The sequence below is a fragment of the Leptopilina boulardi genome, unplaced genomic scaffold, assembly GCF_019393585.1.
Source record: "Leptopilina boulardi isolate dan_hultmark-lab unplaced genomic scaffold, ZJU_Lbou_2.1 LbouV2_330, whole genome shotgun sequence".
Classification (NCBI taxonomy): domain Eukaryota; kingdom Metazoa; phylum Arthropoda; class Insecta; order Hymenoptera; family Figitidae; genus Leptopilina; species Leptopilina boulardi.
Genome location: NW_026137897.1, coordinates 4,083,316 through 4,096,047, shown reverse-complemented (window position 1 = coordinate 4,096,047; position 12,732 = coordinate 4,083,316). Strand labels below are relative to the sequence as shown.

At 26.7% G+C, this 12,732-nt stretch overlaps 1 protein-coding gene across 1 annotated transcript; it reads left to right on the top strand.

The window, feature by feature from the left end:
* The first annotated feature begins 616 nt into the window (after positions 1–616).
* LOC127285189 (uncharacterized) lies at positions 617–7,140 on the top strand. The gene is made up of 3 exons (XM_051311059.1): positions 617–1,081; positions 1,419–1,796; positions 5,553–7,140. Exons 1-3 carry the CDS (start codon positions 763–765, stop codon positions 5,819–5,821), a joined length of 966 nt encoding a protein of 321 aa, XP_051167016.1. The 5' UTR covers positions 617–762; the 3' UTR covers positions 5,822–7,140.
* Positions 7,141–12,732: the final 5,592 nt, after the last annotated feature.

The following is a 12,732-nucleotide window of genomic DNA, read 5'->3' as shown; positions in this document are numbered from 1 at the left end:
TTTAAATTCATGATGAAACAACTTATTGTAGGAAACTAAAAACCTATATATTTAAATTTCCATAATAACTCAATTTCCTTTCCTTTAAATTGTTTTGCTACAATTTACATCCAAATTGTTTTAAATTGTCCAATTTTTCTAAAGTTATCAATACGTTTTTTAAATCTCTACATTTTCTGCAATATCATTTGCGTAGAGTTATGTCAATATTTTGAATCCAAAGCTTATTGGAAAAGGACCTAATGCGATAGTACATCAAACATTCTTTTTCCTAAAAGATTTGTCTAGATTGTCAATAAATATATTAAAGATGATTTAGCCTAAGAGGAAACCCTACCATGCTACATTATTTCAAAAAAATTTTAAAAATATAAATAAATAATAATAATAATAGTAATAGAATAGTGACTTTTGAAAAGAACTCAACTTTGAGAACCGTTAGTTCCATTTTTCATAATAAATGCTTGCAAAAATTACAAACGATCTTCATAGTTGAGCCCCTTTTGAAATTCCCAACTATCTTTTTGTACATATATACATATTACAAAAAATAATCTTCCATATAGACGATACCATGTACCTGGATTTTAATGAATTCAACGACAAGAGACGCCTATACTAAATCCTTTCAAGAATTAAAAAATCAATTTCCTGAACTCCAAATCCATAAAGCAATCACTTCCAATGACGAGAATTTAAAAAGAGCAATACAACAAATTTTCCCTGAGTCTTCACCATTATATATTACAGCTGTTTCGGAAAATGAAAACTTTTGAATTAGTCGGATATTTTAGAAACGACGATAATGACATCAAGAATACTTTATTTTTTATTTTGGCACTGCCATTATTACCGGCTCGACTAATTCCAGAGGCTTTTAACAGAATAAGAGATAATGCCAATTTAAATGTACATCCTAACCTCGAACGTTTTCTCACTTACTTTGAAAGAAACTGGTTGCAAGAACCCAATACATTTTCAGTATTCCAAGAAACTGTACGTATAACGGACAATTTTCAAACGTACGCAAGCAGATTGAAATCAAACGTCGGTGAAGAAATCGAAGTTTGGAAGTTCACAAGTAAGTGAAAAATGAAAAATTTAACTCTTTTTGAATCACTTTCCCACTTTTCGTACTTATCTACTAAAAGTCTCTATTTGATATTTTTATTAAGTTTTATTACTGTTTGGCTACTTTTTTCAGCATTGTTTTACTAAAAGCATTTTTTAATCTTAGGACTTGTTTTTTTTGAAATTCCTAAAGTTTATTTTTTATTATTATGCAAACCCAAGCAGCACGGAATATTGTTTGAATGTCACGGTGATATGAAGCTAGAATATTTCTATGACATTCGTATGATAGTTAAGAAATATTTTATTTTTTAAAAAGTTTAATTCTTTTTGTTTCTAAATTTTAGAATTGATGGTTGCTTTGCAGTCCCGCATTTACACAGATCACGAGCGTATTGTAGGTGGTCAATTAGGAAAAGGAGTCAAATCATCCAAAATTTATTCAAAAACAAAATTGAAAGAATTAAAAACCTATTGGGCTGATTTAGCTGATGAAAAAATCACAATTTTAGAATTTTTACAATTGATGAGTTATAATATAATTGAAAAAAGGATTGAATTCTTGAAATTTTATTGTCGTACAGAAGAAAATGAATATTTTTTAGAACAAGAAGTAGAAGAAGAAGAAGAAGAAGAAGAAGAAGAAGAAGGAGGAGGAGGAGGAGGAGGAGAGGAAGAAGTAGAAGTAGAAGAAATTGTTGAAATTGAAAATGAACTTGAAGAAGGTTCGTATTTTTCGTAAATCGTACACCCCAAGTCGAATGTACGTATAAGTGAAAATATTTTAGAAGTTAAGTAAATTAAGTGTTTTGTTTAAAATGTACTTAATTTGTGAGATTTTTTCGGAAATTATTAACGTTTATGAGCAGTACAGAATGTACGTATCTCGTATACTCCGGATCAACACTACTTAAGTTTGATGTTACGTTTAAAACTTGCCTGTGGCAGTTTACATGTTTTTTCAGCAAACGAAATACAACATTAAAACGTTATTAAATATAGAAACATTTTATCAAAAATGGAAGTGATATATTTGAGAGATTAATGAATACCTTATTCTTATTTTCAATTTTTTTCAAAACTCAGAAAAGTTGACTTAAGTGATTTCAAAAAGTTACCTCAAACTTAAGTAGTTTTGGTTTAAAGTATGTGAGATACGTATATTCTGTACTGTTTATAAAAGTTAGTTAATTAACAAAAAAATTTTCATTTATACCTGCTTTCGACTTGGGGTGAATGAAATGTGTATTTTGCCAATTGGGGCGTTCCATAACATGGAGCACTAACGAAAAATACATTACCGTCGGAAAATTTCGGTACAGCTGACGTGCGAAAAGTAGAAATTTATTGCTGACTTTAAAGCAAGATATTTTAAGTTAGAAAAAAGTTATAGACTTCTCATTTACATGGTTGGAAAGCTGATAAAATTTTGCATCTGAATGTGAGGCATTCTATTTCAAACCGTACCACCTACAAATGACTATAGGGGGTAGAGCACTTTTCATACCTAATTTATTTTATTTAAAAGTCTTTAAATATAAAATGTAAATAATGCTTTTAATAGAGAATTTTTCAAGCTTTAAGATGGTGTAAGGCTTTATTTTTAAAAAAATTTACTTCTTGGTTTAATTTGCATTTAAAAACTTTCAGAGTTAATTTCTCAAAATATGTCATTTTCAATTTTGATAAAATTTGTCTCAAAAGAAAAATTAAATTCTCTAGTTTCTACCATCCAAAGATTATAATGGGCTTTTCAGTGGATCCAGGGAAAAAAAATAAAATGTAAATTCACTTTTTACTGAATTTTGCGTAGAAAACGTAACCCTCTTGAATTTCACGTCAGAGTCAAAATCATTTGTTATTTTTTTTAATTCTGTTAAAAAGATCACTTTGTCAAAATTGTAAAGCAAAAATATAATTTAAAAATATATCTTTATTAGTTAAATTGTTATGTATCTTTTATTATATATAATTATGTTAGTAATATAAATAATATCAAATTAATTACCATTTTGAATTTTATTGTAAAATGAAAGTAACAATTTTTTAATTTAAGATTTCTTCGAGGTTAAAATAAATTTACCTTTTTAACAATATTATTTAAAAAAAAAAACAAATGATTTTGACTATGACGTGAAATTCAAGGGGGTTACGTTTTCTACGCAAAATTCAGTAAAAAGTGAATTTAAATTTTATTTTTTTTCCCTGGATCCACTGAAAAGCCCATTATAATCTTTGGATGGTAGAAACTAGAGAATTTAATTTTTCTTTTTAGACAAATTTTATCAAAATTGAAAATGACATATTTTGAGAAATTAACTCTGAAAGTTTTTAAATGCAAATTAAACCAAGAAGTAAATTTTTTTAAAAATAAAGCCTTACACCATCTTAAAGCTTGAAAAATTCTCTATTAAAAGCATTATTTACATTTTATATTTAAAGACTTTTAAATAAAATAAATTAGGTATGAAAAGTGCTCTACCCCCTATAGTCATTTGTAGGTGGTACGGTTTGAAATAGAATGCCTCATGTATATCGAGAAAATTTATTACTTTTTTTTTTATATTTATAACACTGAAAAGATTTCAAAAAAAATTATGCAATTTTCCTACTTTCGTACTAATGTTATATACATTCAGACGCAGCATTTTATCAACTTTCCAACCATCTAAACTAGAAGTCTCTAACTTTTTTCTAACTTAAAATATCTTGTTTTAAAATCAGCAGCAAGTTTCTACTCCTCGCACATCAGCCGTACCGACAATTTTCTGTTGGTAGTGTAGGTTTTGTTTTTAATTGGTGATTTTATTGTGTTTGGGGTGTAAAATCCAAGAATTTTTATTTTTCAAACTATTGATTGAAGAAATAAACTTTGTAATTAAAAAATTATAGGGAAAACATTGAAATTTGATAGCCTTTCGGCTGATGATGAAATGTTTAAAATAAAAATAAGCAATATTGTTAAAAATATTACACAAGAAGACGTAAATAGTGATGAACATTTATAATTTTCAAGTTATAATTGGTTTGTATTGGTGACTTGAGTAATCTGTTGGCACTGCTGAGCAAACTGCGCCAATAGGGTGTTGCAGTAAAAATTAAAAAAAAAATAAAAGAAATTCTCGAAGAATTTTTTTTGATTAGACACTTGTTTTCTCCAATCAACAGTTTGAAAGATAAAAATTCTTTATAAAAAGTGAAAAAATTGTTTCATTACTAATATCTTGCAAATCATTAAAAATTTTGCAAAACATTTTGGAATACTTACTTTGCACCCCAAACACAACAAAATCACGAATTATAAATAAATAAATTTTTTTGTCAGTGCTCCATCAAATGGAACGCCCCAATTTGTAAAAATTTCTATAAATCATAAACCTAACAAAAAACATCTTCGATGCAATAAATTTTGCCAAATAAATATTATCTTTAACGGACAAACCATTATATTTCGAATAAAGTCGTTGCTGACTAATTTTTTAAAATTATGATACTTTGCAGGAATGATTTTGAAGTTATCAAAAACACAAAATGAAAAGGATTTTATTAAAAATTTAATTATTTATTGTAAAATATAAATTTAAAGTATATGAGGTGCTGAAAAATGTCAACTTTTTAGCCATTACAAAATATGCAAATAAAAAACATAGAATATATCATAAAAAGAAAAAAAAAATTATTGGAATTTACTAAGAATGAATAAATTTATCATTATAAATTTATATAATTATTTAAAGATGTGAAATAATATATAAAATATGATTTTCAAGTGCACCCGTTAAATAACCTAATTTTGCGATTTTTATTCATTAATTATAAAAAATAGGAAACATTAAATTAAATAAAAACTTACCAAATATGAAGTTCTTGACATAAACTTTTATAATTTCTTTGCACTTTTCTTCTCTTTTCTTTATAAGTATAAAAAATTTTAAAAATAAAAAAGTCACTTTGTTCATTTTTACTATTTTAAAAATTTTTTATACTTATAAAGAAAAGAGAAGAAAAGTGCAAAGAAATTATAAAAGTTTATGGCAAGAACTTCATATGTGGTAAGTTTTTATTTAATTTAATGTTTCCTGTTTTTTATAATTAATGAATAAAAATCGCAAAATTAGGTTATTTAACGGGTGCACTTGAAAATTATATTTTATATATTATTTCACATCTTTAAATAATTATATAAATTTATAATGATAAATTTATTCATTCTTAGTAAATTGCAATAATTTTTTTTTCTTTTTATGATAAATTCTATGTTTTTTATTTGCATATTTTGTAATGGCTAAAAAGTTGACAGTTTTCAGCACCTCATATACTTTAAATTTATATTTTACAATAAATAATTAAATTTTTAATAAAATCCTTTTCATTTTGTGTTTTTGATAACTTCAAACTCATTCCTGCAAAGGAAAATTAAAATGAAAAATATTTATTTAAAACTTGCGTCAAAAGGTTGAACATCCTTAAATTTGTTTCAGGAATTAACATCGTGCAAGTGCCACCCGAAAATATAAATATTGCCGAACCGGAAAATATGAACCAAGGAGCAGAAAATTTAAGAATTGGAAGTCCCATATGCTGCGTTTGTAAAGTAAATCAATCGACACACACTTTCGTCCCCTGTGGACATGTTTGTGTGTGTGATGACTGTAAAACAGATTATGAAGAAAACAATATAGAAAATCGTAGTCTTCAATTATGCCCCTTGTGCAGAATAGAGTACATAATGATTATGAGAATATATTAAATATATTTTTACTTGCGGCTACACAAAAACTTTTTAACCTTCAAAGCAGGGTGCCCTTTATATTTATTATTTTTTTTCAAGAATTTTTATTTTTCAAACTATTAATTGGAGAAAAAAACTTTGTCATTAAAAAATTATAGGGAAAACATTGAAATTTGATAGCCTTTCGCCTGATACGGAAATGTTTATAAAAATAAACAATATTAATGAAAATATTGCACAAGAATACATAAATAGTGATGTACATTTATAATTTTCAAGTAATAATTGGTTTGTATTGGTGATTTGAGTCAATCGATAGTATGATATTTAAAAATTCTTGAAAAAAAGTGACAAAATTCTTTATTTGCAAATATCTTGAAAATAATTGTAAATTTTGCAAAACATTTTGAAATACTTACTAATATGTAAAATGAAAGTCAAATTGTACAAAACTAAATCTTTTAAAATTGATTAAAATAAGTATTAAATATATTTTTTGTTCTGTATAAATTGAAATGAAAAATATTTAATTTAAATTTACGTCAAAAAGGTTGAACATCCTTAAATTAATTATAGAAATTAATATTGTGCAAGTGCCACCCGAAAATATAAATATTGCCGAACCGTAAAATATGAACCAAGGAGCAGAAAATTTAAGAATTGGAAGTCTCATATGCTGCGTTTGTAAAGTAAATCAATCGACACACACTTTCGTCCCCTGTGGACATGTTTGTGTGTGTGATGACTGTGAAACAGATTATGAAGAAAACAATATAGAAAATCGTAGTCTTCAAGTATGCCCCTTGTGCAGAATAGAGTACATAATGATTATGAGAATATATTAAATATATTTTTACTTGCGGCTACACAAAAATTTTTTAACCTTCAAAGCAGGGTGCCCTTTATATTTATTATTTTTTTTCAAGAATTTTTATTTTTCAAACTATTAATTGGAGAAAAAAACTTTGTCATTAAAAAATTATAGGGAAAACATTGAAATTTGATAGCCTTTCGCCTGATACGGAAATGTTTATAAAAATAAACAATATTAATGAAAATATTGCACAAGAATACATAAATAGTGATGTACATTTATAATTTTCAAGTAATAATTGGTTTGTATTGGTGATTTGAGTCAATCGATAGTATGATATTTAAAAATTCTTGAAAAAAAGTGACAAAATTCTTTATTTGCAAATATCTTGAAAATAATTGTAAATTTTGCAAAACATTTTGAAATACTTACTAATATGTAAAATGAAAGTCAAATTGTACAAAACTAAATCTTTTAAAATTGATTAAAATAAGTATTAAATATATTTTTTGTTCTGTATAAATTGAAATGAAAAATATTTAATTTAAATTTACGTCAAAAAGGTTGAACATCCTTAAATTAATTATAGAAATTAATATTGTGCAAGTGCCACCCGAAAATATAAATATTGCCGAACCGTAAAATATGAACCAAGGAGCAGAAAATTTAAGAATTGGAAGTCTCATATGCTGCGTTTGTAAAGTAAATCAATCGACACACACTTTCGTCCCCTGTGGACATGTTTGTGTGTGTGATGACTGTGAAACAGATTATGAAGAAAACAATATAGAAAATCGTAGTCTTCAAGTATGCCCCTTGTGCAGAATAGAGTACATAATGATTATGAGAATATATTAAATATATTTTTACTTGCGGCTACACAAAAATTTTTTAACCTTCAAAGCAGGGTGCCCTTTATATTTATTATTTTTTTTCAAGAATTTTTATTTTTCAAACTATTAATTGGAGAAAAAAACTTTGTCATTAAAAAATTATAGGGAAAACATTGAAATTTGATAGCCTTTCGCCTGATACGGAAATGTTTATAAAAATAAACAATATTAATGAAAATATTGCACAAGAATACATAAATAGTGATGTACATTTATAATTTTCAAGTAATAATTGGTTTGTATTGGTGATTTGAGTCAATCGATAGTATGATATTTAAAAATTCTTGAAAAAAAGTGACAAAATTCTTTATTTGCAAATATCTTGAAAATAATTGTAAATTTTGCAAAACATTTTGAAATACTTACTAATATGTAAAATGAAAGTCAAATTGTACAAAACTAAATCTTTTAAAATTGATTAAAATAAGTATTAAATATATTTTTTGTTCTGTATAAATTGAAATAATAATAAATATTTAGTTTTCTTAACATTTATCTCGAACAACAATTAAAAAAGAATTTTCATTTTATAATTTAGGGATATATTTTAATTATTAAAAATTTACATTTGACCAAATGTTGTAATATAAAATATTATTGTTGTAATTTACTAGAAAAAATTTCATAAGGTAACCTCCGTTACAAATTTTCTTGAAAAAAAGATTCTTCTTCTCTATTTTGATTATTGACTAAATTAGTTTTATTTTTTTTATTTATTACTGATTTACAATATTATTAATTAATGATTAAAAAAAAATTACAACCATAAATTATCAGTATTTATATTTTAAGTAACTAAATTTTTGAAGAATTGTATTTAAAATTATTATTGATAGTAAATACAGCAAAAAATTTTAGATACAGATTTTAGATATATTTAAATTTTGAGATTTCGAGTTAAGTTTTATAAGGAATAATTGAATTTTAGGAAATTTCACTTCTTTTAAAGGTAAGTTTTATTATTACAATTTTTATATTATTATAAAAAAAATATTTACATTTTTATTAATAAATTTTTAAAAATAAATTTGCAATAACGTAATTTACAACAATTGACAAAAATAAATAATTTTATCTATAATTTTTTTTTTACAAAAATTATTTCATTCAAACAATTTGAATATAAATATGTTTATATTTTTGTTAATAAATTTTTTTCAAATAAATTTGCAAGCACTTAATTTACAACAATAAATAAAAATAAATAACTTTATCTACAATTTTTTTTTTACAAAAATTATTTAATTAAAAAAATTTTAATATTTAACAATTGTAATACTTACATTTTTTTTTTAGATTTTTAATTGAAGGATTTATTTAATAATAAAATAATATATAATAATAATGATATTTTTTCTATTTATAAATCCTTTTTTTTAATTCATCACAATGTTTCTGGAAAAATAATCGTAATAATAATTTATTTCAAAAAATAATATTATAATACATTTAATAACCTTCAAATAGAAATATAATTTAAAACATTTATTCACTATATTTTATTTATTTATAATTATCATTTATTATCAATAATAATGAAATGAAATATTAATTTTATTATTTAATATTCAAACTTTGGCGCGAGAAAGAAATAGCAACTACTGACCTCTACATCTACTTTACCGACAAGTTAAAAATATAGCAGGGATGAGAATGTATGATGCAAAAGTTAAATTATGACCAATGAGAGTTCTGCTATACTTATGTTCTGTTGAATGGAAATTCTGTCAGATAAAATTTCTGTTAAGTGACATTTCTGTTAGATAAAAATTCTGTCCAATCAAACGTCTGTCAAATGAAAAGTCTGTTATATGAATCGTCTGCCGTGTAAAAATTCTATCCAATGAGAGTTCTGCTATACTTATGTTCTGTTGAATGGAAATTCTGTCAGATAAAATTTCTGTTAAGTAACATTTCTGTTAGATAAAAATTCTGTCCAATCAAACGTCTGTCAAATGAAAAGTCTGTTATATGAATCGTCTGCCGTGTAAATATTCTATCCAATGAGAGTTCTGCTATACTTATGTTCTGTTGAATGGAAATTCTGTCAGATAAAATTTCTGTTAAGTGACATTTCTGTTAGATAAAAATTCTGTCCAATCAAACGTCTGTCAAATGAAAAGTCTGTTATATGAATCGTCTGCCGTGTAAAAATTCTATTCAATGAGAGTTCTGCTATACTTATGTTCTGTTGAATGGAAATTCTGTCAGATAAAATTTCTGTTAAGTGACATTTCTGTTAGATAAAAATTCTGTCCAATCAAACGTCTGTCAAATGAAAAGTCTGTTATATGAATCGTCTGCCGTGTAAATATTCTGTCCAATGAGAGTTCTGCTATACTTATCTTCTGTTGAATGAAAATTCTATCAGATAAAATTTCTGTTAAGTAACATTTCTGTTCGATAAAAATTCTGTCCAATCAAACGTCTGTCCAATGAAAAGTCTGTTATATGAATCGTCTGTCATGTAAATATTCTGTCCAATGAAATTTCTGTTATATAAATTTCTGTCAAATGGCATTTCTGTCATATGAAGTTTAGGGGATTTTCATGCGACTCTTGCAAAGATGCATGAGATAAGGCCTATGCACAACTACGGTAAGTACGCAATTCGGATACGGGATGGCCGTTTCCGAATTAGGGTACGGTCACACTATTAGGCTCTGTCACTTGTGACGTCAGAGTCGATTCTAGGTGTGACGACAGAGGCCTGGAGGGACAATAAACAGACGACACAATGTTATTCTTATGGGGAAGAAAATTAGTTTCCACTTTCATCAATTTTATTCATAATTTAAATATAAAAAACGCTTGTTGACATATAATAAAATTAAAATGTGTGTTGATAATTAATTTTGTTATATATTTGATTCAATTGCATTGATAGATTCTCTGAATTCGTGATAAAATATAAATTTTGAGGTTAGAGGTGTTTGTTTACTAACTTGAAATCTTTTACTGCTGCGGTAATTCCCACTTAAAATATATATTTTATATCTTTTTAAGGGGAGGGACCGCTGAAATTTTAACACATCAAAATTAAAGCTGCTTAAGGGTGGTCAATTTTTTTTCTGACAATATTAATTATTTAAATGTATAATATATCATGAAAAATTGAAAAACTATAAATTTGTTAATAATTTTTAAAATCAAATTCAAAATTCTCGAAAATTTAAAATTTTAACTTCTCTCACAATTTTAATTATTTTTGACTGCCGATTTTTTTATACGCTTATTTCATGATTCTAAACAATCAAGCGTATGGATTTTGAAAAATTTCAATTTTTTCAAAAAATCAAAATGTTGAAAAATAAAAATATTTGTAAAATTGTTAAAAATTACCTTTTGTTGTTTTTCTCAGTAGAATAAGATTTTTGGTTGAAAAAAAATGTTGAAAAAAATTATTACCCCTAAACAAGATCAATTTTGATTGCTTTCAATTTTAGTGGTAATTTTGAAAAAAATTCAACTACTTCCACAATTTTCATTATTTTTTATTGTCGAATTTTTTTTACGCTTTTTTCACGATTTTAAACAATCAATCGTATGGAATTTAAAAAAATTTAATTTTTCCAAAAAATAAATTTTCTAAAATGGCTAAAAAATTTTTTTTTTAAATTTTAATAATTTATAATAATTTTGGATCCTAAATTATGCCAGAAAAAAAATTGACACTCTTTAACAATAATAACTTCAGTAGGCTGAAATTTCACCGGTCCCTCCCCTTAATAACATGCATACTGGATATTGTTTAATAATGTTGTTAAAATGTAAAATGTGATTAGTAAACAAACACCCCTAACCTCAAAATTTATATTTTATCACGAATTCAGAGAATCTATCAATTCAATTGAATCAAATATATAACAAAATTAATTATCAACACACATTTTAATTTTATTATATGTCAACAAGCGTTTTCCATGTTTAAAGAATATGAATGAAGTTGATGAAAGTGGAATCAAATTTTCTTCCCCATAAGAATAACATTGTGTCGTCTGTTTGTTGTCCCTCCAGGCCTCTGACGTCCAATCTTGAACTCGAAATATCTCGATGAACTGTCACAGCCTAATCTCAGGCATGCAGAAATATTTAGCCGGTCACAGTTCAACGAAATCTAGTGAATGTGTAGTAAATTTCTAGTTACAACCGAAATTTTTGAAAAATGACTAGAAAGTTACTAAACATTCACTAGATTTCGTTGAAGTGTGACCGACCAAATGTTTCTACATGCATGAGATAGTGTGACTGCACCCTTCGGATTTTTAGCTAACTTTTGATAAAGTATATACTCGGGAAGAATGCAGTGTCCTTTATTTCGCACGGAAAAATAAGGACACTGCATACTTCCCGAGTATACACTTAATTAAAAGTGCGACAAAAATTCTAATTCAGAAACAGCCGTGCCCTAAGGCTGCAGTCCCATGGCAGCGTTTTGCGTTGCGTTTTGTCACTAGACCCTGAGTGTAAACATAGCAAACATATATCTGCATCTCTTTTACACTCATGGTCTAGTGACAAAACGCAACGCAAAACGCTGCCATGGGACTGCAGCCTTAGCCAGAGGTGGGTACGTATAATACGTGACGTATTATACATGGTTTTATACAGTATCATACGTACGTAATATACGAGAATATTTCGAAAATAAGAGGGAGTAGTGGGTTTCCTACGTATTTTACATGATGTATAATACATAGTATTAAGCCCTGAGCAGAATAGAAACGTAACCGGAATCGTAAACGAAACCGGAAGAATGAGTTAGAGAAGAACAAACAATATGTCTATCCTTCTCTAACTCATTCTTCCGGTTGCGTTTGCGAACACGATTCCAGGTACGTTCTATTCTGCTCAGGCCTTTATACGTAGAAAACCTCCAGAAAAGCACTCTTACCCATTTCAGCCCTAATGGTGCGTCTCCAAAAAGTATTCGGAACCTAAAAACATTCCTAAACGTAGACTATGACGTCACCAACGCGACGTATACGCAACGCTTATTCTTAGGGTCCAATTAGAGACGCACCATAAGGCCCGTCCAGAATAGATCAAAAATATGAACGTGAACGTAACGTATCCATTTAAAGTTGGTTCTACAATAAGCGCGTCGGACGTGCACGCGAACGTGTTCCTAATAAGAAAGAGGGGTACGGAGATATACATCTATACCCCTCTCTCTCATTAGGTACACGTTCACGTCCACGTCCGACGCGCTTATTGTAGAC

Coding starts and splice junctions, on each gene's coding strand:
- LOC127285189 (XM_051311059.1), top strand. CDS start 763: ATGAAAACTTTTGAATTAGTCGGATATTTTAGAAACGACGATAATGAC. Junction 1,082..1,418: donor CGAAGTTTGGAAGTTCACAA/GTAAGTGAAAAA, acceptor TCTAAATTTTAG/AATTGATGGTTGCTTTGCAG. Junction 1,797..5,552: donor TGAAAATGAACTTGAAGAAG/GTTCGTATTTTT, acceptor AATTTGTTTCAG/GAATTAACATCGTGCAAGTG.